At 43.1% G+C, this 27794-nt stretch overlaps 1 protein-coding gene across 4 annotated transcripts in view; it reads left to right on the forward strand.

Moving 5' to 3' along the window:
* RBMS2 (RNA binding motif single stranded interacting protein 2) overlaps positions 1-27794 on the forward strand; it is a 90376-nt gene that overhangs the window by 55130 nt on the left and 7452 nt on the right. For 3 of the 4 annotated variants that reach the window (XM_040425620.1, XM_040425617.1, XM_040425618.1), the window contains exons 2-6: positions 1424-1596; positions 18565-18623; positions 25316-25407; positions 26559-26716; positions 26844-26923. In XM_040425620.1, the coding sequence (XP_040281554.1) occupies positions 1424-1596; positions 18565-18623; positions 25316-25407; positions 26559-26716; positions 26844-26923 (562 nt within the window). The remainder of the gene's footprint in view (positions 1-1423; positions 1597-18564; positions 18624-25315; positions 25408-26558; positions 26717-26843; positions 26924-27794) is intronic. The other variant, XM_040425619.1, reaches the window with a different exon arrangement.

Raw genomic sequence — 27794 nt, forward strand, 5'->3', positions numbered from 1 at the left:
GCTTCAAGAGGTAGTCCCCTGAAATGGTTTTCACTTCACAGGTGTGCCCTGTCAGGTTTAATAAGTGGGATTTCTTGCCTTATAAATGGGGTTGGGACCATCAGTTGCGTTGAGGAGAAGTCAGGTGGATACACAGCTGATAGTCCTACTGAATAGATTGTTAGAATTTGTATTATGGCAAGAAAAAAGCAGCCAACAAGTGCCAAAAGCGGCCAACAAGTGCTAAGCATCTCTGGGAACTCCTTCAAGACTGTTGGAAGACCATTTCAGGGGACTACCTCTTGAGGCTCAAGAGAATGCCAAGAGTGTGCAAAGCAGTAATCAAAGCAAAAGGTGGCTACTTTAAAGAACCTAGAATATGACATATTTTCAGTTGTTTCACACTTGTTTGTTATGTATATAATTCCACATGTGTTAATTCATAGTTTTGATGCCTTCATAATCATGAAAATAAAGAAAACTCTTTGAATGAGAAGGTGTGTCCAAACTTTTGGTCTGTACTGTATATCTCTCAGTGGGCCAATGCCCAGGGGGCCTCCTGAGCCCTCCTCACAGCCACCTGCTGGGTTCATAATGATCTGATGCTCTCACCATTAATTAATGCTAGAAGCATCAAGCACTCATGCACCTGGCCAGCAGCCGTAGGTGCCCTCCTGAATTCAACTGTATCATCATCCTCTGGACGGTAATACAGTGGCAGGGGTGGCAGTAGATTGTTCTGCACTGTGCGATTTGGAGCTTCTGGGGCAGTATTTTGTTCTGCACTATGGTATTGCTGGCCTTGCCTATTTCTGTTGGCGATGTCTTCTTTCAATGGTCTCACCTACAACTTGAGGCCACTTTTAGGATTTTTTCCAGGGCCATTTTAAGTTCACAGTCCGCCCCTGCTACTTTCTATATAGAAACCTGACTTTTTGAGATATGGAAGCAGCACCTTCTGCCACTGGCATGCAGGCAATATGTATATAAGTATATAAATGTATGTAAATTGTGTGAGAAATACCTAACCTATATGATGTAAGGAATTGTCATGCCTGTATTCGAGGTTTGTAGAGCTTTCTAGATCTCTCCGCATCAGAATCTAGTTTTGCGTGTCCTCTTTCAGCAGACTGTATGGCGAGAAGTCTCCTGTGACAAGCACTTACAACATTGGCCACATGTTAGTAACAGCATCGATCTGACATAATCAGAGTTGTAAATGTTGTTGGAACTGTTGATATTAGAAAGAAGACATCAAATGTTCATGTTCCACAGGAATAGCTGGTGGGACTTGGCTTACGCTAAGTAAATGGATGACTTCATTTTCCAAGAAATAACTGCAAACGAGCCATTGAGTCAGCTGATATGTTCCCTAGGTTATTTACTGATGTCGCAGATCAAAGTCTTCCAATATCTAATACTTTCCTTTGTATTTGTTTTCCAGCAGACCTATGTGTCATCCGCGCAGCATATGGCTCCTCCCAGCCCTAGTAATAGTAGTGGCGGTGGAGAAGGAGGAGGAGGTGGAGGTGGAGAACAGCTCAGCAAAACCAACCTCTACATCAGAGGTCTTCATCCCAGCACCACGGACCAAGACCTGGTGAAGCTGTGCCAGCCGTAAGAAACATTCATATTGCCTATTGCAATGAAAAGTTAGATTATATAGACAGAAACATCTCAATCTGCCTAGGCTTCCTTCCATGTGTTCTTGCAATATCTACAGGTCATGTAGCGCACATATAGACGTTGGAGCAGGGAGCAAATATTATTAGACTGCAAAATAACAGTGTAAGGGTGGTTTCACACATAGCGTTTTAGTTTTTTTTATAAGGCAACTGCAGTTTTTATGCAGTTTTTTGAGTCAAAGCCAAAAGTGTATTCAAAGTGAATATGAAATGTAAAGGTAGGGCTTATACATCTTCCAGCTGGATCCTCTCCTGGCTTTGACTCCAAAAGCTCATCAATAACCGCAGTGGCATTTTTCTGAAAAATGCTATGTTTGAAAAAAAACAAGGGGTTTGGGACATTTATGGCATATTGATAGGATATGCTACTAATGTGCAGTAGGTTCGGGTCCCACCTCCGAGACTTGCTCCTGTGTCAAGAACTGGGCCCCACTGTGACCTCTGCCTTCACTGCTGTGGGACTTTAGAAGAAGGGTGAGTCTTGCTGTTCATTCACTTCGGGGCCCCATCTTGAGATAGGAGGAGGTCCCAGAGGTGGGACCCACACCTATTAGATATTCATGGAATATCCTATTGATATGCCATAAATGTCCCATATGGGAATATCCCTTTAACAGAAGGTTTTGTAGATGGATAGAAATTGTCTAAGGATAGCTTGAGTGTGAATTCACATGCAGCAGATTTGCTGAAGGAATTTCTGCGACTGAAAAACAACTATTCATCTACATGGGATTTTTACATAGGGGGAGATTTATTGATTGACACCACTTTTATGGCATTAAAAGGTTGCAAATTATTGCAGATTTACTCTGCCACAGAAAATGGAAAGCTATAGCAGACCTAAATATGACTTTTTAGCTCATGGACTGTCAGAAGGTGTGGCAAATTTATTTAGATACTTGAGCCTTTTAATAAATTTGGTGCATTTTACTCCAACGGACTTTGAACTAAGGGTACTTTCACACTAGCGTTTTTCTTTTCCGGCGCTGAGTTCCGTCCTAGGGGCTCAAATCCGGAAAAGAACTGATCAGTTTTATCCCCATGCATTCTGAATGGAGAGTAATCCGTTCAGGATGCATCAGGATGTCTTCAGTTCAGTCTTTTTGACTGATCAGGCTTTTCAGAAAAACGTAGCATGTTGTATTTTTACCTCCGGCCAAAAATCCTGAACACTTTGCTGAACGCCGGATCCGGTCTTTTTCCCATTGACTTGCATTAACGCCGGATCTGGCGCTGTGTGTTCAGTCAAACCGGATCCGGCTTTTGCATGTTAAACCCGAAAAATGTGAAAAAAAAGTTAAAGTCCATAAATGGCGGATCCGTTTTTTCCAATGCATTTTTTCATTGTGATCAAAATCCTGATCAGGATTCAAATGTAATTCGTTTTCACACGTTTTTCCGGATCCGGCAGGCAGTTCCGCTGTCGGAATTGAACGCCGGATTAAAACAACGCTAGTGTGAAAGTAGCCTAAGCCTGGCATAGCAAACGCCAATCTTCGCAAATCTGTCCCATTATCTGTTTCAAGCCCCAGTTGGATGAATGGGATAAACGGGTCAGTCACAGAAATTTCTGAAACAGATGTTTGGATGTGAACTTCCTTTTTTCTTGTAATATACAGTAGCGATAAACATATCTTGCTGAGCCGATAAAGGCCCTGCCAGCAAACTGCTCTCTTCTTTTTGGATTGCTTGTATTGCCATTTACGTGGACTCCCTCCCAGTTTTTCTGTTGACTTGTGGACAGTAACAATCAGGCTTGGCCCAGTCCTTTGCCATGCACCGATGAGAACACAAATATCAAAACAAGCTGTGTGTCTCGTCATTTGCCCATGCTGTGTGGATCATTGATGCCAGTCTTGTGCCTCGGGGCTGTGTGTTGGATCCTAGTTTTTTTCAGCTATTGCTTTCGGGACTACGAGTGAGAAGAGGGTTGTGGTATGCCTGCTATTAAAGGAAATATGTCACCAACATTTTTATCTACCAGATAGTAATACATATCATTTTTTCTAATCTGTTTTTATTTTCTGATTGCAGATTTTTTTTTCAATTCTATTTTTTGAACATGATTATGGGGGTGGACAGTAGTCAGAAGGGGAACTCATTGACTTCTACGGTAGAGTTTTCTAGGCATGCTCTGTGACCTTTGCAGAGTTCATTGTACAAGGAAAGGATAGATAAGCTCTGACAATCACCTATTGTGAATGATGGGTCCTGTCTTATCTATACACAGAGGTGGTATCATTACAGGCAGGATTAAAAAGACAGATAAGCAGGTAACTGCATTAAAGTGATCTGTACAGACCAAGAAGTAGCACCTATCATTAGGCCTAGTGGGCAGTGCGAAAACTGCAGGGTTTTAGGGTTTTTATTTAAATATAGATATTGACATGGAAAATTTAAAATAACATCATCAAAAATTCCTTAAAAATATCTTAAACATAATAGGTCATTTTCTGATGACATATTTGCTTTATTTAAAGGAGCTGTAAACATAAATAAAAGGCCTTGAGACTTTAAGCACATCACATTGCTGATAAGACGATGGTGAAGGCAGAGAGGGAGCTTTGGAGCACAGTCGGCTCTCAGCAGCAGTATTTTAACAGAAAGAATATGAAAAATGCGGACATTTCATGTACTCACATTTTTAGGGCTACTCCTTGTATGTTTTCAGCTGCTTTAAGGACTAACTGATTGTGAACCACTAGAAATGTGTCTGGTGCCTTGTGTGGTCCTTCAGAGGAGCTGGGGCTGTATGGTTGGCTGCTTTAGATTGTGTTCTTGAACGCGACTGATCTTACTTATTTGTATTGATCTTACAGAGTATCTGAAATCCTAGGCTGCAGTCACACTACCATCGGGGGCTCCATCTGGACCCTCTGTTGATAGTCTTGATAGATTTGATGGACAGAATGTCACAGCTTGTAGTATGTAGACAGTGTGTGGACAGTATATACTCCCATTTTTTCCGTCAAAATTATGGAAACGACAGTGGAACCCATTATAAGTCAATAATGCCCATCAGGCACTGGTTGTATACGTTGTGCGAGTGATCAGGCAGGACATATTGTCAGACTAACCATCCCTTCTTATATCCCCCTAAGAAACATATTGTAAATTGGAGTTGGTGAAAATCATCAATATATTGGTAGGAATATGTCACACCCTGCACTCCAGAATTCTGGCTTCAAAAAGCCGCAAAATAGGGCTTTGTAACTTTTTTGTGTTGTGTATTTTTCCATTCACAACTTACTCCAGCGAGGATGTTTTTTCAATCTGGCACCTCTATCAGAAAATTGATTGGATATAGTGGAAATGATTTTAGTTGTCTTAGTCATAATGTCTGTATATGTATATGTGGTTTTGGGCCACTACGACCTCCAAGACCAACCAGAAGATTAAAGGGGCTTTCCGAGAATTTACAACTCATGACCTAGGATGACCCTTGGATAGGTCATTAGCATCTGATCAGTGGTGGTCTGACACCTGGGAGCCCCGCTGATCAGCTGTCTGAGGAGGTAGAAAGGCTCTCAGCCTGTCCTAGCCCAGTGACGTCACATGTCGTAGGCGCAGCTCAGAAGTAAATGGGGCTGAGCTGCGATATCAACGTACCAATGGACGGCGCTGTGCTTGGTAAACTGCGAGAAGGCCAAGGCGCCAACAGGAGCGCTGGTGCCTTCTCAAACAGCTAATCATCTAGGTGAAAAGTTACAGTACCTAGTAGGACTTAAAAAAGTGTCTACCCCATTCCTCATATATGCAGAATGGCGGGAGACTGTGGACAAATAGATATACAATCTACATATCAAAGGAAATTATCGGCCATTACAACATTTAAAAAAATTAAGCAGAAAGAGAAAGAAATACAGCAGTTTGTGAAGTAGAAGGTTATCATCTAAAGTTTCTCCTACTTTTAATGTTGTGGGTCATGAGTGTAGCAGTAAATCCCAGGACTATACAACTATTGGAATAGAAGTTTCTCACCCTAGTTTGCTCATCAGATTCCTCTTGGGGTGGCGTCACACACAGCTTTTTGTAGCAGTGTTTCATACAGTTTTTGAGCCAAAGCCAGAAATGAATTTCGGAAGAAATATAAAGGAAGGACTTATTCTTCTCCTTTCTGCTGCCTCCACTTTTCGCTTCGGTTCAAAAAAGTGCATCAAAAATTGCCACTGAAAAACCATGTGTGTCACCACTCTTAGGACGTTTTTGGAGCCGTGACCCCTTCCATTAAATCTTAAAAGTGAGCAAAAGTAACTAAAATAAGGAAAAACCTAGTACCAGACATGGAATAATGGAAAAGTCAGTGACATGCATGTTTTTTTCTGCATTCAGAGTCTTTCTCAGGCTTCACAAAGCTTTTGGGCTTAGTTTCCAGATGGCTTTCTCCGCATTTGACAATTGTCCCTTTTACACAGTGATGTTCAGCAAAAGTTATATTTAAAGAGTAAACCACATGAAGGATCCAGCCAGTTTTTGGACAAATGTCCTTTAACCCAAGTAATGAACTTTAATGCACCCATAAAACATTCTCTAGTGTGAGCCTTTTGGCATCCTTCAGACCGTGGCAGCTAACTATCATTGATGGAGCACAACAGAATAGCTAAAGCTAAAGGAATTTCACAATATGACCTGTTACTGGACAAGCTGAAGTTTAGCTTCAGGATCCAAACAAGTTTTTTTTTATTTTTTATATTACAACTTGGAAATGATCAGTGTGTTGAAACGGTTTTGTAAAGTGTGCAGCAAAACAACATTGTCCCCATGTGTGACCTTTGTCAGTGTGTAGAAATACATTGAAGTGAGTCTCTATCTATATATCAGCTGAGGATCAGAAGGGAGGTTATAACTCACTGGTGTGAAGGTTACATTCACTACGGTTTACATCATATACCGCTAGTTTCACACTAGCGGCAAGGAACTCCGGCAGGCTGTTCCGGCGGGTGTGCAGCCTGTCGGATCCGTGCTGCCGCTAGTGCACGCGTGCCCCCAGGCTACCGCTCCGGCCCCATTAACAATAATGGGGGCGGGACGGAGTTCCGGCGGCAAACATGCCGAGAGGCGGCCGGATTAGAAGTACAGCCTGCCGGAGTTCTTTGCCGCTAGTGTGAAAGTACCCGTCACAGAATTAATTTTTTTAATTAAGCATTATGCCTTGTAGGGCTGACCCTGCCATATCTTTCTGAAGCCAATCCATTGCAACATTTAGGAAAAATATTTCTTTTAAAGAATATACAAATTAGGCCTCAAGTGCACTGAGGGCAGATCGTAGCCACTTGGTCAACATTAGCTTCTCTGCTCTGTAGCGTTGGAGACTCCCTCCACTTTATTGACTAGGCCAGGCATCAGAAGCATCATCTAGTCTGACCCTGTAAGCCCCCACCTGTGTCATACAGTGCACCCTCGTCTATGCGGCAGGGCCAGGACAATGAGATCTACTGTGCATGTACAGAGACTGCGCTATGTGCTGCTAAGGTGGAACGAGTGGATATGGCCTGACCATTAGAGCCATGAATTGCATATTCTTTATAAGAAGGATTTCTTCAAAATGCTACAACGGATCTGTTTCAGAAAGGTATAGTTTTATTCAGCGGGGTCAGCCCTCCCATGCATAAAGCCTGGTTGAATAGGGTTGATCCTGCTGTCAGATGCACTATAATTGTGGTGGCAAGAGAGAATGCACTGTAGCCCATAATGACCTGGTTAACGGCCCAATCACTTATGTCCCCTAGACTCTATACATTGCAGTGAGTCTCCTGTCGGGGGTATTTGCTCAGATAGTATATGTCCTATCTACCATGATACCTAATGGTATATATTTTTTGCAGCACAGTTTCCTATACAGGTGAAAAAATGGTATGCCAATGAATGCTGGCCAGCTGGAGGCCGAAAGGACACTCCTTTATGCCGAGAGCTTTTCTCCATGCATCCCGTAGGCTAAGATCACAGAAGTAGTATTCACTTAGCCCTCTAGAGCCATAAAGAAAGCACAGAGTATTGGCGAAAGACATGTGGGTGCATTCACACCTCAGTATTTTTACCTTTCCAGATAAACGTTCCTTTTTTTTTTGCGGATCCGTTTTTCAGTACAACCTTCTGTTTATTTTTACTAAAGTGCTTGCGAATCCGTTCCGTGTTTCCGTTATTCCGTTCTTTTTTTCATCCATTTTCCTGGCAACGGATCCGCAAAATTGGATGACATTCAGATGGTTTTGTGCATGTCGTCCGCATTTATGCGGATCCATTGACTTGAATGGACAACGGACCCGAAAAACGGACAGAAAGTAGGACAAGCTTAATTTTTTTTCAGGATCCGCATGCTCGAAAATAGGAAAACGGAACGGATTCCGTGATTCGGACAGCACTATGATTGGTGTCCGCATTTTTGCAGAGGCAATTGAAATTAATGGATCCGAAAAAACGTTCCGATTTAAATCGGAACGGAAACGGAGTGTTATAACGGACGTGTGAATGGACCCTTATTAGGTTTATCTTATTACCTGGATGACCTAACGAGAAAATTGCTAAATGAACAGCCACAATACAATATTGAACTATTCACAACCCGTTAGGCATAACACTGTGCGCTAGTTTTGCCTGGACTATTCCTTTAAGGACGTGCAAAACGATGGATATTAGTAAGTAGTGTTTATTATCTGCAGCTTACGTAGGATTCATGGTTACTAAAGTCACGTACAAATATCAATTTGTGCCAGACCGGACATAAGAGACCACCTGAGGACCGGTCTGGGTGTACTTTTTATTCTCAATGAATTCTAAATCTGTAAATTGAGATGTGTAGAAGTGTGTAGGCGCACACATCCATATAATTATACAGTGAGGGGATCTGAGGAAGGAGGAGCAGCGGAGGAGGAGTGACTGCCTCGTAACCTCATTTCACCCCAGCCAAGGAATGCGGTGTACATCCCCTGAGCCCCAAGGAGATCTGCACATGTCGCCCACAGACTGAGGGAATGTTGTTTGGATGAAGAAAGATGTTTGTAGGGGGAGAACGGGCCAGATGGGAAAGCGTTTGAAGCCACTGCTCAGCTAGAAGTGTGGAAAGTGCAGCACTCCCTTCATGCGTATTATACATCATATTCATCCAGCGAGCTCCCACACCAGAGAAACCAGATGAAAATATAATGTGGAATAGGTTTATTGTGTTATGTATATTTTTGATTATTTTTTTTACTCTTTTAAGTGATTTTTATGACCTTCAATACTTAAGTATTTAAATTTTTAAAATGGCAGTCTATGGTGTCGTACTGCAACATACTGCGACGCAACAGTCGCAGAAAATCCATTCGAGATGGATTTTTCTGCGACTGTTGTGTCGCAGTCGCAGCATGTTGCATGTTCCAGTGCGACACCATAGACTGCCATTATAAAAGTTGTTGCGCTACAAATGTTGCGGTGTAGTTGTGCCCTATCTGTCGCGCAACAAATGTCGTCGTGTAGACGTAGCCTTATTGTGCTGGACTGTGAGCATTTTACAGCAATTATCTCATTCTATTTCAAGCAAAATAATGCATTCTGCTACATAAAAGTCAAAGAAAATTTGAGGGGAGATTTATCAAACTGGTGTAAAGTAGAACTGGCTTAGTTGCCCCTAGCAGCCAATCAGATTCCACCTTTAATTTTTCACAGATTCTTTGGAAATTGAAAAGTGAAATCTGATTGGTTGCTATGGGCAACTAAGCCAGCTCTACTTTACACTAGTTTGATAATTCTCCCCCTTAGTGCTCCCTATAAATGGATAGTTTGTGATGGTATAATACCTTTCCCTATACGCACACCTCTCCCAATCCCTACGTACACATGTACGCTTGGCTCAGGCGAGCCTGCGTGTGTTCTCAGTAGTAAGCGAGGAGGAGGCTGCTGGCAGCGCTTCTATCTCTGAGAGCAGAAGGATCAGGGAGTTGAAATCCACCTGTCTATCCTTCTCTCCTCTGAGGCGCTGTTGGGGATAGGGGAGGCCCCCATACGCATTAGATGTTCGTCCGATCCAGCCCAAATCAGTGGGTTTGGCCGCCATAGATGGAAATCCTAGACTATATATTTACAACTTCCAGTCACAATCATTAGTCACCTCTCCACTGTCTATTCAGTTGTTTCTTTCATTCTTATAGACTGTGAGGCTACCTGCATGTCGCAGATTATGCACGTTTTTTTTTTCTGCGCAGGTTTTTCTGCAGAAAAACCTCAGCGTAATACAGTACCAGTAAAGTGAATGAGATTTGACAAATGCAGATTTTGAAATCTGTAGTATGTCAATTGTTTCTGCGGATTTTTAGTGCAGGTCTCATCATATGTAGTTCAAAGGCCTCATGCACACGACCGTTGTTTTGGTCTGCATCCGATCCGCAGTATTTGCGGCTCGGATGCAGACCCATTCACTTCAATGGGGCCGCAAAAGATGCGGACAGCACTCCGTGTGCTTTCTGCATCCGTTGCTCCATTCCGTGGTCCGCAAAAAAAATATAACCTGTCCTATTCTTGTCCATTTTGCAGACAAGAATAAGCAGTTATATTAATGGCTGTCTGCGCCCTTCCGCAAATTGCGGAACGCACACTGACAAAATCCGTGTTTTGCGGACCGCAAAACACACAACGGTCGTGTGCATGAGGCCAAAAGGTGATATCGGGGCAAATCCGCTTGGTAATCTGCAGTAAAACATGCAGATTTTGTGTGGAAATGCAGGGAAATCTGCACGGAAATTGTGTCTGAAAACCCGCAGCCGTGTGCTGGTAGCCTAAAAGGGGTGGCGGGGCGCATACTTATCCGCTACCCCATTCAGACCCCTTGTAGTACAGTCTTGCTCCGGTTGCAGTGGGGGAACAAGAATTAGGGTCTTGTGTTTAGCAATCAGTGGGATTCACTGGACCCGCAGCGATCTAGTATTTATCACCTTTCCAGTGGATGGGTGATAAATGTTTATGTCTGGAATAGATCACAATTGAGGGAGATTTATCAAAACTGGTGTAAAAGAAATCTGGCTTAGTTGCCCACAGTAACCAATCAGATTCCGCCTTTCATTTCCCAAAGGAGCTCTGAAAAATGAAAGGTGGAATCCGATTGGTTGCTATGGGCAACTAAGCCAGATTTCCATCAGGCCTCATGCACACAACCGTTGTTGTGTTCCGTTCCGCAAAATGGGGTTCCGTTGTTCCGTGATCCGTTTCCTTTTTTGTTTCCGTGTGTCTTCCTTTATTTTTGGAGGATCACCAGACATAAAGGAAAGTAAAAAAAAATCTAAGACAGGTTTGCCATGCAAATGATAGGAAAAAAACGGACGCGGACGACAATCTTGTGTGCCTCCGTGTTTTTTAGCGGTCCCATTGACTTGAATGGGTCCGCGAACCGTTTTTCGCAAAAATAATAGGACAGGTTATATTTTTTTGACGGACTGGAACCACGGATCACGGACGTGGATGACAAACGGTGCATTGGCCGAGTTTTCAACTGACCCGTTGAAAGTCAACGGGTCCGCAGAAAATCACGAAAAACGGAACAACGGACACGGAATAAAACAACGGTCGTGTGCATGAGGCCTTACACTAAGGCCTATTGCACATGACCGTAGGTGTCCCGTGCCCGTGCTGTGGACAGCATATGCAGATCCACAATACACGGGCGCCGTTCCGCGGGCATTCCGCATCACTGATGCGGACCCATTCACTTCAAATGTGGAATGGTGTGGAACGGGAGCACGGAACGGAACCCTACGGAAGAACGGAGTGGCAATGCACGAACACCGACCGTGTGGCAGCCGCAGCGGATCGCGGACCAAGTCACTTTAATGGGTCCGCGATCCGCCCATTCCGCAAAAAGATAGGACATGTTCTATTGTAGTCCTTCCGTAGGATTCCGTTCCGTGCTTCCGTTCCGCACCATTCCGCATCTCCGGATTTGCAGACCCATTGAAGTGAATGGGTCTGCATCCGTGATGCGTAATGCCCACGATACGGCGCCCATGTATTGCGGATCCGCATATGCGGTCCGCAGCACGGGCACAGGACACCTACGGTCGTGTGCAATAGGCCTAAGGCCAGTTTCATAAGATGTCAATTAACCAATCGGTGTGTTGTTTTTTGGAGCGAGGACAGAACCGCAATACCCATTGACAGGAGCTGCTGTACACTGTTGGTAGTTAGTGATTAATGTCATAATTGAGGGAATTGCAGGGAAGCCCATTAACCCATTAGTGTGTTTTGTCACAGTAATGAACAGCTATTAGCTTACTTTCCACAGTGCTCACCTCCAGCTGAGACACCCATGCCCACCTAGTGCATGCTACTCTGCGTCTGCTCTCCTCACCACTGTACTTATTACTGTGGTTTGGATGAATCCCCCTCAGGGTGCTCTTGTGCAGCTGGGTGATATATCTACCCTAGGTATAACACCGTGAAAATTACTTGCTTCAGATGACAAGCATGTTATTTGCCCCCATTAACAATCAGCAGAACTCTGAATTCAGCTCCGGAATATTTTACGGCAATAGCTCTGAATCTGTATAAGGCCTCTTTCACACGACCGTATGGCTTTTTCAGTGTTTTTCAGGCCCTTTTTTTTTTGGATCCGTTTTTCCGTTTTTTGTTTCCGTTGTGTTTCCGTTTCTCTGTTCCGTTTTTCCGTATGGCATATACAGTAATTCAATAGAAAAAATTGGGCTGGGCATAACATTTTCAATAGATGGTTCCGCAAAAAACGGAACGGATCCGGAAGACATACGGATGCATTTCTGTATGTGTTCTGTTTTTTTTTGCGGACCCATTGACTTGAATGGAGCCACGGAACGTGATTTGCGGGCAATAATAGGACATGTTCTATCTTTCAACGGAACGGAAAAACGGAAATACGTAAACGGAATGCTTACGGAGTACATTCAGTTTTTTTTGCGGAACCATTGAAATGAATGGTTTCGTATATATGGACCGTATACGGAACGCAAAAAACGAAAAAAGAAAAAAAAAACTGTCGTGTGTAAGAGGCCTAAGATAGATAGATATATTTACAAAGCTAATTAAAGAGGACCTGTCATCTCTCCTGACGTGTCCGTTTTAGTCACTACTTGAATTCTCCATAAAATAACAATTCTAGAGCATCTATTTTTATGACTGTTATTCCATTCCTCTGTTAGGCTAGGTCTACACGACGACTTATTGTCGCGCGACAGGGCACAAGTACACTGCAAAATTGCAACTTTTTGTCGCACCAATGTCGCGCGACAACTTTTATAATGGTAGTCTATGGTGTCGCACTGCAGCATGCGACATGCTGCGGCTGCGATGCGACAGTCGCAGAAAAAAACATCTCGAATGAATTTTTTGCGACTGTTGCAGTCGCAGCATGTTGCAGTGCGACACCATAGACCAGGGATGGCCAACCTGCGGCTCTCCAGCTGTTGCAAAACTACAACTCCCACCATGCCATGCTGTAGGCTAATAGCTGTAGGCAGTGTGGGCATGCTGGGAGTTGTAGTTTTGCAACAGCTGGAGAACCTCAGGTTGGCCATCCCTGCCATAGACTATCATTATAAAAATTGTCGCGTGACATTGGTGCGACAAATGTCGACGTGTAGACCTAGCCTTATTCCTACTCTGCTGCAGTCTGCTATAAAGGTCCATCTGGGTGTTACCAGTTGGCGGCTTGTCACTGCATAGTCTAAGGCCCCTTTCACACGAGCGAGTATTCCGCTCGGATGCGATGCGGGAGGTGAACGCATTGCACCCGCACTGAATACTGACCCATTCATTTCTATGGGGCTGTGCACACGAGCAGTGATTTTCACGCATCACTTGTGCATTGCGTGAAAATCGCAGCATGCTCCTCTTTGTGCGTTTTTCACGCAACGCAGACCCCATAGAAGTGAATGGGGTTGCGTGAAAATCGCAAGCATCCGCAAGCAAGTGCGGATGCGGTGCGATTTTCACGCACGGTTGCTAGGAGACGATCGGGATGGAGACCCGATGATTATTATTTTCCCTTATAACATGGTTATAAGGGAAAATAATAGCATTCTGAATACAGAATGCAAAGTAAAACAGCGCTGGAGGGGTTAAAATAAATAAATAAATAATTTAACTCACCTTAATCCACTTGATAGCGCAGCCGGCATCTGCTTCTGTATTCTTTTCTTTAGGACCTGGGTAAAGGACCTTTGATGACGTCACTCCGGTCATCACATGGTACGTCACATGATCTTTTACCATGGTGATTCACCATGGTAAAAGATCATGTGACGTACCATGTGATGACCGGAGTGACGTCATCAAAGGTCCTTTACCCAGGTCCTAAAGAAAAGAATACAGAAGCAGATGCCGGCTGCGCTATCAAGTAGATTAATAAGGTGAGTTAAAAAAATTTTTATTTTTTTTTAAACCCCTCCAGCGCTGTTTTACTTTGCATTCTGTATTCAGAATGCTATTATTTTCCCTTATAACCATGTTATAAGGGAAAATAATACAATCTACAGAACACCGATCCCAAGCCCGAACTTCTGTGAAGAAGTTCGGGTTTGGGTACCAAACATGCACGATTTTTCTCACGCAAGTGCAAAACGCATTACAATGTTTTGCACTCGGTCGGAAAAATCGCGGGTGTTCCCGCAACGCACCCGCACATTTTCCTGCAACGCCCGTGTGAAAAAGGCCTAAGACTGGCAGCACTGATTGGATCGTTTCAGACTGTGCAGGGATACACTCCCAACTGGTAACACCCATCTGGACCCTTATTACAAACCTTATTATTACATGGGGAATGCAAGTAATTAGTACACGAGACATGTCAGGAGAGGGGACAGGAGATAATTTCCATAAAAACACTGGTAGTTGGATGTGGTTCCCATAATCTGATTTTTGGTTCCTACAATAGTTGTATTCACCCAGCAACGCAAGAAAACCAATGAAGTGTTTACCTCTCTTTCAACTACAGGAAATCCACATCTTCTCCGCAAGGGAAAAAATTGAAATATCAAAAAATATTGTACCATTAATCTGACCACTATCTTGAAACTGCAGAACGAGAAAAGTTGTCAGGGTGCATTACACAATGGCAGCGCAGGAGCATTGCTCTCCAGAAGAGCTTACAATCTGCGGCTAGATGTCCAATTACAGTATAGCATGTACGGGCTCATCATCCTGGAGCTCCACTTGTAACAGAATCTGCCCAGCTTAGTTATTTCCTGTCTGGTGTCAGTAAATGGTTGGGAGGAGGTGGGGGATGGGAGCTGGAGGAAGGGGAAGACGAAAGTTAATCCTTTCTTTGCTGGGTAGTAGAAAAAAAAATGCCGCCAGTTTACCGGATGTGTGGCGCTCATGCAGTGGAAAGGGTTAAACAACTTGGGGTAGAGAGAAAACTGTTATCTGTCATAGCAGGGAGTGGAGTGAATGAGGCAGGAATAGGAAGAGGGAGATGGCTGGGAAGCCGTGCTGTCAACTGAGGCTATTCTGAGCTGTGAGGGTAACTGTCCGGCCAGAGGAAGGAAAAGACGAATACAAGGCAATGCTTCCTGACTGTACATTCAGCACATCATAGGGTTATAAATCTACACATATAATACACTTTATACGTTCACATTTCCAGAATTTGTCAACGCCTTCGTCTAGTGCAGTGGTCGGCAAACCGCGGCTCGCGAGCCACAAGCAGCTCTTTAGCCCTTTGAATGCGGCTCTTACAGGGGCCCCCCAGCGCCGGCCCGCAATACTAGCTCTGCTAAGTTTTCTAACTTCGCTACGCTAAGCGCAGCTGCACATGGAGTCTAGACTTCTCTCTCATGACTCTCCCCCCCCCCCCCCCCATGCACATTTCTCCAGCAGTGCCAGTGCCAGCACATTCACAGACCTCTCTCTCATGAATCTGAGATGTCTGTGCATGTGCTGGCACTGCTGGAGAAATGTGCCATGGGGCCACCCTGGTTCTGTCACATCTCTCTCATGACTCTGAGTCATTCGCCCCCCCATGCACATTTCTCCAGTTCAAACAGAACCAGGGTGGCCCCATGGCACATTTCTCCAGCAGTGCCAGCACATGCACAGACATCTCAGATTCATGAGAGAGATGTCTGTGCATGTGCTGGCACTGCTGGAGAAATGCGCATGGGGGGGGGGGAGGACACCTTATTGTTTTTCGCCCCATTTCACCTAGCAAAGCTGGAGAGGGCGTGTACATTACATGTCACCCATATTTCCTCCCACTATTAGGAACCTCCTCCTTCCAAACGTCGGAACGTGCTGCGTCACAACAGGAAGTGATGAGGGTAGTGAAAGTTCCCGGGTAGGGAAAAAATTTGGCTCTTAAAAGAAATTTCAATCGCGGTTTTGTTGATATTTGGCTCAGTTGACTAAAAAGTCCTTGATGCCCGTACCTATCAGACAATGGGGACATATCCTAGCAATATGCCCATATTGTCTGAGATGGTAATACCGCTTTAAGCACCTTGACCTGTCAATAGCAGACTTGTCTTCTTGCTTTCCAAATGGCTAAACCACAGATCTGCTGTTTAGACCTTATATCAGATGAGTGTTAGAACTGTATCTTATTCTTGCTAGCTTCCTAAAATTCTATAATAACAATATAGCTATTTATCCATTGTGGTAGCGTTACTTGTACAATTTGGAGGCTTTTTCTTTTTTTTTTTGCAGAAATACTGTGGCTTGGTTTTTTAATGGAGATTGGCATTCAGTTATGATAGCAAATATTTGTGTTGGCTGAACTTTTTATGTGTATAAATCATTCAAACTTTGCTTCACAGTTTTAAGATATTTTTATCCTCTTTCTTGATCAGTCACCAATCTGTATCCCATTCTGTTTATAAGGGGCAGAGGTCTCGTAGCAGTAATCTTGGGGCAAGAGTTCAAAAATGAATATGAATTTTTTGTCTGTAAGGATTCATAATTTCAGCTTAGTATATGTCTGCTTTGTGAGTTCTAAAAGATGTCGTCTGTATTTCACAATATTTTATCTGTCCAAAGGGGAATAGTTGATGTTTAAAGTGCAAGACTCTGCGGCCGTTCAGTCAATGACCACTACAAATTGGCCAGATATGTAGAATTGTATAAAATAATAGATGGGATGCTAAACACCTTGAGGGGTCCGATGTGCATATTTGGGTGCAATTTAGAGTTAATAAATACAGATCTATTTAGACCAGGCATGCTCAACCTGCGGCCCTCCAGCTGTTGCAAAATGACAACTCCCAGCATGCCCGAACAGCCTACAGCAGGGCATTGTGGGAGTTGTAGTTTTACAACAGCTGGAGGGCCGCGGGTTGAGCATGCCTGATTTAGACCAAGTTGTTGGAACCCAAGAAAAACGGAATCAGAAAATTCAGGTTTGACTGCAGTTAGGGCTCATGCACACACATGTATTTTTGGTCCGCATGTCGAATGTGGACCCATTCGCTTCAGTGGGGCACACAGTATGTCCGTTCCGCGGCCCCACAAAAAAATAGAACATGTCCAATTCTTGTCTGCAAGGATAAGACTGTTCTATTAGGGGCCGGCTGTTCCGTTACGCAAAATGCGGAATACACGCGGCCAGTATCTATGTTTTGCAGACCCTAATAACGGCGACGGTCGTGTGGGTGAGCCCTTAACCCTAATATCCCACTCCGCCATATCCTAGTCAAGAAGCTGAGATATACAATGCTACAGTGTTGTCTTAACTGTCCTTATGCTTGTAAAACGTACTTGCTCCCTGTGGCCCTGGTCCTGCGCGTTGGCTCCTGCCTGAGCATGATCACCTGCTCGACTGCAGCCAATAACTGACTTTAGTGGAGCAGGTGACCATGTACACGCTAGGGAGATGTGGACCGAAAGATGGACACGTCTCTTTATGACGTTATTATGGTCTCTTTCCATAGCAAAGGCAGGCTTCATGCATCCACGAAAAGTTATTTATTCCTGGACAACCCCTTTAAGCCTGCCTTAAAAAATGAATTCACTTAACCAGGGTCAATACCTAGTACACAACCTGCCCTAAATATAAATATGTCTCCACTAGCTACGTTTATCACATCACTCTGCACCATATTTCCCTGTTGGCTCACATACTGGCTGGGTGACGGCGGGTTTATGCAGCTTTATTTATATTCTCCATGCCAACGTTAAGCCCTGGTCCCTGTAACCAGATTAGCACCATTCTATTTAGATTGCAAGCTCTTATGGGCAAGGACTTTTGTTGTCTTATTTTTCTTCATTTCTTTTGAGTATTTGTTCTTTTACTTGGGTGTTATTTCCATGTTGGCACCATGTAAATCGAGCTCATCGTTATTATGGTCTCTTTATGACCTAGCCAAATTTGTGGGATGAACTGGAATTCTTCAAGGAAAAGTCTTAAGTTGCTCTTGACATGGTAATGAACTTGGCCAAAGCAGAAGGCCCTGAACGGGTTAATAGCGGGTCACACTGATACAAATCTTTTGTAGTTGGTTGGGCACAGATCTGAGTTCACCATTATGTGAACTTGCTGACTTGTGCACGTTCCTGTCTTTGCTCCACACATGCAGGTTAATGGATAGTTCAATGTAAAGAAGTTCATCTAAAGTCTGGGATGATGATGGGTGGATGGGTGGAGTGGTAGTTCTGGTTGAGTGGTGTTCCACATCATTTATTTGACCTGTAGATGATATCATTATGAAGGTAATATGCTCTTTGTATTGGGGGAGAGACTCGCGTTGCGGCGTTCGCATATGACTGAAAGCCCGCATACAGGGGCTGCACAATTTAGAGGATAATACCGAAGTTGTACCTACAAAATTGTGCACTGAATGTCGTCAGGATGTTGGCTACACATGAAAGCGCAACGTGTGTCCCTCTGCCCGAGCGCATTTTTATCATTTACAACTTTAGCAGAAATCACTTATTAGCCGCTAAACATATCTACATTTATTTCTTCTAGATATGGAAAAATTGTCTCCACCAAAGCTATTTTGGATAAAACAACCAACAAGTGTAAAGGTGAGAACTTTGTTCTTTGTCGTATCTTTCCTTCTACAGTACTACCTTTTGTGTCCCCCCCATTTCCTCATAGATTGTCAGCTCTTGCAAGCAGGGCACTGACTCCTAGTGTTTCAGTTGTATATTACAGTTACGCTGTGATGTCTTTTGTTTTGTACATGAACTCTATGAATTTGTAAAGGGCTGCGGAATATGGTGGCGCTATAGAAATAAATATTATTATTACTGTATTTGCAAAAAAGGCAAATGTGGCACATGCCTAGGGCAGCGGAGGTTGTCATCACTCACTTCAGTCCCTGTCACACCCCTAATCCCTATGCTGTCATATTGCTGCTCCGTGATCTGCTGGTGATACACAGCGATTGTAAAGAAAAGCCGACATATGAAATCGGAGACATGCATCACATCCCTCTGACGCAATCCGAACCCATGCTTAGTATGGGCAGACAGCCCAGGGTCCCTATTGTTAGACTATACTAAGGTATGCCAACAACTGCCTGTAAACTATTAGTACAGCTAAAGTACTACAGTTAAAGGGATTCTGTCACCTCTTTTTACCCTATAGAGATGCGGACATGCACGGCTAGATCTCCGCTAGCATGTCCGCAATATACCTGTCCCATATCTCTGAGTGGTTTTATTGGGTGTAAAAAATGATTTTATACATTTGTAAATCAGCCTGGTAAGGAGCTCAAGGGGCTGTGCTAACCGTTCTGGAGCCCAGCACCGCCTGCATCCAGGAATCTCCTCCTTGCTCAAAAAGTCAGATCGCCGTAATCTCGCGATGCGCGAGCTCGAGCATGCGCAGTTTCTTCCCTGAGGCCGATGCCAGCACAGGGAAGGAACACTATGCCGACACTGCGCATGCGCAGTTCCTTCCCTGAGGCCGATGCCAGCACAGGGAAGGAACACTATGCCGGCATTGTGCATGCGCGAGATTACGGCAATCTGACTTTCTGAGCAAGGAGGAGATTCGTGGATACAGGCGGTGCTGGGCTCCAGAACGGTGAGCACAGCCCCTTGGGATCCTTACCAGGCTGATTTACATATATATAAAATCATTTTTTACACAACTCTACAGGGTAAAAAGAGGTGACAGAATCCCTTTAAGAAATCAAAATGAAAAATCCCCATATGGATATTGTCACGACTGGTAGGAAAAAAAAGAAATAATTAAATGCATGTGTACCAAACATCACAACTACATAAAATACAACCGTCCAACAAAAAACAAAGAGTCATACAGCTACATCAAGCAAAGTATAGAAAAATGACTGCTGGAAGTACTAAGTTTTCTTATGGAGTGCGCCTAATAGGCATGGGGAGTCTAATAGCCCATGAAATGGTATGCAAAGTAATTCACTTTCAAAAAAGAAAAGAAAGCTGTGCCTCTAATGCCACCAGATGTAAGACAGCTATTCTATAAGTCAATATTCTACCTTTAATCTTGAGACATAACTTAGCCAGTATCTCATCTGCAGATAGCTGTTATGCTGAATGCCTCTCATCAGTGCAGAGCAGAGAGAACAGACTTTTAGGCCCCCTGCACACGAACGTGTGCTTCCCGTTGCCGTATTGCGGACCGCATTTGCGGATCCGCAATACACACGTGCCGTTCCGTGGGCATTCCGCATCACAGATGCGGACCCATTCACTTGAATGGGTCCACAAATCCGGAGATGCGAAATGGTACGGAACGGAAGCACGTGAATGGGTCAGCGATCCACTGTGGCTGTCCCACGGACTGTGTTCGTGCATTGCACGACCACGGGGCGCACAAGTTCATGTGCAGGGGGCCTTAACTGGGTGAGAGGCCTTTGTCAGGATTCTTCTTATGGAGAGCACTTAGTACTCCTCTTGGAAAAAGAAATGCAAACTCGATGCATATCATGAGGATCCTTACAAAGGCCTTTAACCTAGTTAATGGGGTTGTCCTACAAAAAATATTCTACATTGTTGAAGCCAGCACCTGGAACTGAATACCTTTGTAATAACATTTTATAAAAAATGCAATATAGCCATTGAGTTATTCAATAAAATGTATATGTATAGCAACACCTGCTGTCCACTTTGCCAAGGTGGTCGCACATGCTCAGTTTTATCCTTCAACTGCCACCAGCTTATCTGTTAGAAGCTGTAACGGTTTTAGGACATGCCCCCTGAGCAAGGACACACCTCCTGAGCTGCCAGTTTGAAATAAATCTAGCAGAACAGTTAGAGCAATGAATGGGATGCTTTCTGGATCTATGTAAAGTACAGGGATTGCTGTTGCTTTGTTAGAACGAGATTATGTACTTTATGATGGCTAATTTTCATTTTTGACATTAATTATGGAATAACCCCTTTAAGCCAGCCAGTTCTCTCTGCTGTATGAGGGGCAATCCCCGAAACAGCTGTCTGCAGATGAGATACTGGCTTGGCTATAATCCTAAATTATGTCTCAAGGCCTGTTTAAAAGATCGAACTTTGACTTATAGTATAGCTATATCTGGTGGCATTAGAGGCTCGGGTTATGGGGGTCAGACATTGATTTACATGGTAGCCACCTTTAGGTGGCACTAGGGAGATAGTTTTCTACCTTGTGGGAAGACCAGCCTTGCCTAATGTACGGTACTCTACAAATGGTGTTAAAAATCTCCAAAAGAACACAGCACTTTACTGGAAGATATATAAATTCAGATTTTCTGCTTGTGTATTGTAGCCTTTACAAGTGTAATATTCTAGTAGTGCTTGTCTAAATGCTCTGGAGCTGAGAGAAATGGTGTCCATAATGGATAATGAAAAGAATCACATAGTGAAGGTCAGGAACCTGTTATCTAGAGATTTGCTTCAGTAATTCCAAGAAGGTCTCTTGTTATCAGGTCATGTGGCAGGCACATGTAATAGCAGATTCCTTACATTCCAAGAATTTCTAGTGTGAGAGGAGTAGTCAAGAGCCGAGCTGCAAAGATTTAAAAGTATGCAGTAGTTTGGGAAACCGGTTAGAATCTTAAATGCCTTTTCTTTCACATGAAAGTATAGAATTTGTAATACAGTGACAATCGCCCCATAGACCTTACCCACAGACAGAACTGATGCTCTATAACCTAGTACCCTATAACAGAGCTAGCCACAGTGTCCCCATTAGGCCTCCTGCACACGAACGTGTGGGCCCCGTGGCCGTGCCGCGGCCCACAAATTGCGGGCATGAATGCACAATTGCGGGCATGAATGCGGACCTATTGAAGTGAATGGGTCCGCATCCGTGATGCGGAATGCCACGGAACAGCGCCCGTGTATTGCGGATCCGCAAAATGGCCACGGGGCGCACACTTTCGTGTGCAGGAGGCCTTAACAGTGAGCTAGCAGAGTGTAAGCCACAATGAGCCCCGAGCCCAGTGCTGTGCCACAATGGGCATAGAACACATGGGCATCCTACCACCTGAGCTTTTGTGCTTCTCTACAAGCCACTCAACATGTGGGCATTTAACTTAATAACTCAGCCCTATTAACCCTTTCCTGATGTAGCGTTTTCATTTTTCGCTCACTCCATTCCCAGAGCAATAACTTTTTTTTTTTCTGTTCACATCGACGTATGAGGGCTGTTTTTTTGTGGGACAAGTTGTACTTTCTTGTGCCACCATTTAGAATGTCATACAATATAGTGGAAAGCGGGGGGGGGAAAATTCCAAATGGAGTAGAATTGGAAAAAAATGCAATTCTACCACAATTGCATGGTTTTTTTGGGGTTTTCATTTTACGGTGTTCATTATGCAGTAAAACTGACTTGTGTTCTTGTAGTTGGTTAATTAACATGCACTCTAAGCATTCTGAGCCGCATTAAAAAACTAAATATTTTAATCGAATACGAATATAAAAACTTGGATCCAATAAAAAATAAAAATAAACAAAAAATGCATACCAACATTAGACCACTCCCAATAATTCATCAGGGTAACATAACTGTCAATACATACATTATTTCATATAAAACTTGTATAAAAACTCATATGAAAAGAAAAAAATATATATATAGCAATTGGGTTCTCTGATTGATGTTTGTTTCTATTGTCCCCTGATTTTATCTGAAGCGAAAGTTACATACAGTACAGACCAAAAGTTTGGACACACCTTCTCATTCAAAGAGTTTTCTTTATTTTCATGACTATGAAGGCATCAAAACTATGAATTAACACATGTGGAATTATATACATAACAAACAAGTGTGAAACAACTAAAAATATGTCATATTCTAGGTTCTTCAAAGTAGCCACCTTTTGCTTTGATTACTGCTTTGCACACTCTTGGCATTCTCTTGATGAGCTTCAAGAGGTAGTCCCCTGAAATGGTCTTCCAACAGTCTTGAAGGAGTTCCCAGAGATGCTTAGCACTTGTTGGCCCTTTTGCCTTCACTCTGCGGTCCAGCTCACCCCAAACCATCTCGATTGGGTTAAGGTCCGGTGACTGTGGAGGCCAGGTCATCTGGCGCAGCACCCCATCACTCTCCTTCATGGTCAAATAGCCCTTACTTTCAAAGTTTTCCCAATTTTTCGGCTGACTGACTGACCTTCATTTCTTAAAGTAATGATGGCCACTCGTTTTTATTTACTTAGCTGCTTTTTTCTTGCCATAATACAAATTCTAACAGTCTATTCAGTAGGACTATCAGCTGTGTATCCACCTGACTTCTCCTCAACGCAACTGATGGTCCCAACCCCATTTATAAGGCAAGAAATCCCACTTATTAAACCTGACAGGGCACACCTGTGAAGTGAAAACCATTTCAGGGGACTACCTCTTGAAGCTCATCAAGAGAATGCCAAGAGTGTGCAAAGCAGTAATCAAAGCAAAAGATGGCTACTTTGAAGAACCTAGAATATGACATATTTTCAGTTGTTTCACACTTGTTTGTTATGTATATAATTCCACATGTGTTAATTCATAGTTTTGATGCCATCAGTGTGAATCTACAATTTTCATAGTCATGAAAATAAAGAAAACTCTTTGAATGAGAAGGTGTGTCCAAACTTTTGGTCTGTACTGTATGTCACATGATTAGTCCATTATTATTTATCAAAAACGTGCCTTTAAACTAATACTGTGTCCTGGGCATGTTTTATTGATAGAATATCACACAATCAAGGACACTATATGAAACCATATGAAGCAGATCCAACTGATCAAATACACAAATTATGAATTACTAAGGAGAACCTGTAATCACCATCTATTAAGGCCTCATGCACCCGACCGTTGTTTGGGTCCGCATCCGAGCCGCCGTTTTGGTGGCTCGGATGCGGACCCATTCACTTCAATAGGGCCGCAAAAGATGCGGACACCACTCTGTGTGCTGTCCGCATCCGTGGCTCCGTTCCGCGGCCCCGCAAAAAAAATATAACCTGTCCTATTTTTGTCCGCGCTTTGCGGACAAGAATAGACATTATATTGACGCCCGCCCGTTCCGTTCCGCAAATTGCGGAAGGCACACGGGCGGCTTCTGTTTTTTTGCAAAAAACGGCACGGTCGTGTGCATGAGGCCTAAGTCACATTTTATAACTTACTTATCATTATTTTTTCAACATCATATATTCTTATATATAACTTTCTTCCCAACCAATTTGGGACATTTTTCATATATATATTTCTTCTGAATCACTTATATTTTTCTGGACTATTTTGGGAGTGAGCCACCACATATAGTATAATGACTTGCGTTCTTCATTCTCCAGGTCAGTACGAATCTCGCGATACCACATATGTATAGGTTTTCTTGTGTTTTAATACTGAAAAAAAAAAATATAATACTTTCGAGAAAAAAAAAATTCTTTTCATCGCGCACACTTCCGAGTTTTAGCCTCCTCACATTTGACAATGGCATCTGAGGAGATAAATGTCCGTGGTTGGCATTAATGCCGATTACGGACATTAGCTGTGGATGCCTGCTGTATGAAAGAGCAGGCACCCGGTGGCTATGGCTCTCCCTCCACTCCGGAGCGGGCACCATCTTTAAAGACCCGACATCTGCTGTTCATGTATGGCGGATGTCAGGAACGAGTTAATGGAGACATATTAAAGAATGAGTGTATTTACACAGATCTCAGCCATCCAAAAGAGCATAGAGTGACTCCTGCACCAGAGCATCACTTCTGACTTAAAGGGCATCTGTCAGCAGATCTGTACCTATGAAACTGGCTGACCCGTTACATGTGCACTTGGCAGCTGAAGGCATCCGTGTTGTAAATGTGAGTATGCCCGCCTGGCCCTGTCAATAAAGTGCAGAGGGCATGACAGTTGCCGAGAGAGCAGAGCCTCTAGGTGTAATGGTAACGCCTCCGTTGCTCCCAGAGACTCCTTTGCATATATTAAATCTTCATTTTCCTCAGCAATGCGGGCACATATGAACATGGGACCAACACAGATGTCTTCAGCTGCCAAGCGCACATGTAACAGGTCAGACAGTGTCATAGGTACAAATCTGCTGACAGATGCCCTTTAACTACATGATATTATCTAAATATAGACCATTACAATTCCAGTCATTGTAATACCAGTTGCCATTTTCAGATTGTGTAGGACTATCCCATTATGTTGTCCCTACAGATAATAATCTCGTAATTGTGCATGTGAGCAAGGGAGGAAGGTATTGGATAATGCAGTGTTGCAGCGACTTTTTACTTTGGAAATTGTTATAATTATGTCAATTTTGTTTATAGGATATGGGTTTGTGGATTTTGATAGTCCTGGCGCTGCCCAAAAGGCCGTTAATGCTCTGAAGGCCACTGGGGTGCAAGCTCAAATGGCAAAGGTGAGTCCTGCAGTGTCAGCATGGTTTTAAGATATGATGAGCTTTTATAAAAATAAAAAAAAGTTCTAAAATAGAACTTGGTAAGGCTGTTAATATTATATAACGAGAAATGGTCTTGCATGTACGTCACTCCCCATTAAAATCTGATTTGTATATGAGTGGAAAGATTGTCTTACTAGAAAACTGGAGTAAATGAAAATAAATGTGACGGGCCCGCTGGACCGCCCCGGGCTTGTCCCACCCCTTTTTTGGAAAGTGACGAGGTCTCACGTGGGTTTTATGCCAAAAAAGTGACATAAAGGGACTGATAAATTCCATACAATATTCATAAAAAACATTTGTATAGGACTTTTGGCTGTTTTTTCTTTTTCATTTTGGCAGTACTATACCACTGAAAATTAAATACAAAATATGGTAGAAGTCAGCACACAATGAATTACCCATCTACATAGGATTTTTATCTTTCTCTGCTGAATGCTACAGTAGTACAAAATATTGTACAACTGTAGCAGTCATCACAGTAAGAGAAAAATCTTATGTAGATGGGTAATTCATTGTGATTTTACTGCTGCTGTGAAGGGAGGATGTTATCTGTTAGTATAATAGTAGATTAGTAGAATTAGGATAACAGTGTGACAGCTGTTGCTGAACAATGTAATGACTTCAAAAAATGATATCCCTAACACCATCCACCTATTTTCTTGTAAAAAATGAAATAAATAAAAAATATACATAGAATGTTCACATATAGGCTGTTAACATTTGATGGCCCCTTTAAGGGGTTGGTTACCTTTTTTCCAATAAAAGAATCCCCCTTGATCTGCTGAGCATTGTGATTCCAGCTGCTGTTAGCACCAGAGGAAGGTTCTACCCTCCATGCATTTTCCATGTGATGTCCATATACCGTAGAGATTGTCGCGCTAATACAATGAGGGACATTTATCAACTTATTTACGCGTGTGTGACTTTTTAAGCTTCTCGCCACTTTTCTGAAGTGGCGTAGACTTCCGTTTCTGGCGCTCAGACTGCCTCTGCCTATAGGAGCACAATAACAGCATATTTCTAATCTACCTCGAGATATTACCATGACAGTATACCACAGTACCAGTGATAGTTCCATTACTCACTGCAGCGCCTCTTCTTCTTTACAGCAACAGGAACAAGATCCGACAAACCTGTACATCTCCAACTTACCCGTCAGCATGGACGAGCAGGAGCTGGAATCGCTGCTGAAACCTTTTGGGCAGGTTATATCCACTCGTATATTGAGGGATGCTAATGGGACCAGCCGAGGGGTTGGTTTTGCGAGGTGAGAGTGTAAACTAGTTTATAGTATCAGTCTAGTGGTAGTATGATAGTACCAAGTTATCTGAAGCCCAGCCTCAGATCCGTTTGTTTCAATAAATAAGGTGCTTGAAATTGTGTTTAATTTGTAGGATGGAGTCTACAGAGAAATGTGAAGCTGTGATTTCTCACTTCAATGGCAAATACATGAAAGCGCCACCTGGTGTCCCAGGTAGGTATTTGCATTCAACTTGTATATATATATTTTTTTTTTTGGTGTCTATAATCTGTAAATTTTTATTTTTATAAAAGTAAATATTGCTTTACAAACATTTGGAGTTAATTCACTCCTATCAAATCAAATTGTATTACTATTATTAGGTAAAACCTTAACATAATAAAACAGTTAACAGGGAAGGAAAGGGAAGAGTGGAAAAAGAATAAAAATAAAGGAAGGGGGGGGAGGGGGAGAGAGTGAGGTAGAAAGGGTAAAGGGGTACCAGTCAAAATATTCATTTGTGAATTATTACAATAAATGATAACACTTTAAAGAAAATGATTTTGTACAATTGTTTTAGTAGTAGAAAAACTGCAACAGAACGTAAATGAGTGTTTAAAAAAAATATATATTTTCATTGTGTTTACTGTGCACGGCACTCTGTCTGGATTTTCATTGTCGGTGTCTGGAATAGCACAGCATCCATTGCTATGCTTGCCATCAAAACAGCATGAACCTTGACTGACTCCTGATGGATCCCATTGTAAGCCTGTCACCAGGGATCAGCAACCTTTGGCACTCCAGCAGCTGTGAAACTACAACTCCCAGCATGTACACTTTATTGGCTGTTCTTGTAACTCCTATAGAAGTTAAAGGGGTTGTCCAGAGTCAGAGCTGAACCCGGACATCCCTCCATTTTCACCCCGGCAGCCCCCCTGACTTGAGCATCGGAGCAGTTCATGCTCCGATGCTCTCCTTTGCCCTGCGCTAAATCGCGCAGGGTAAAGGCATTTTTTGGAGATCCGGTGACGTACCGGTCTCTCCATGGGGCTGCCAGGAACCCCGGTGATGTGACTGGCACTGATGGGCGGGCTTTAGCGCTGCC

Source organism: Bufo bufo, chromosome 3, assembly GCF_905171765.1.
Source record: "Bufo bufo chromosome 3, aBufBuf1.1, whole genome shotgun sequence".
NCBI lineage: Eukaryota > Metazoa > Chordata > Amphibia > Anura > Bufonidae > Bufo > Bufo bufo.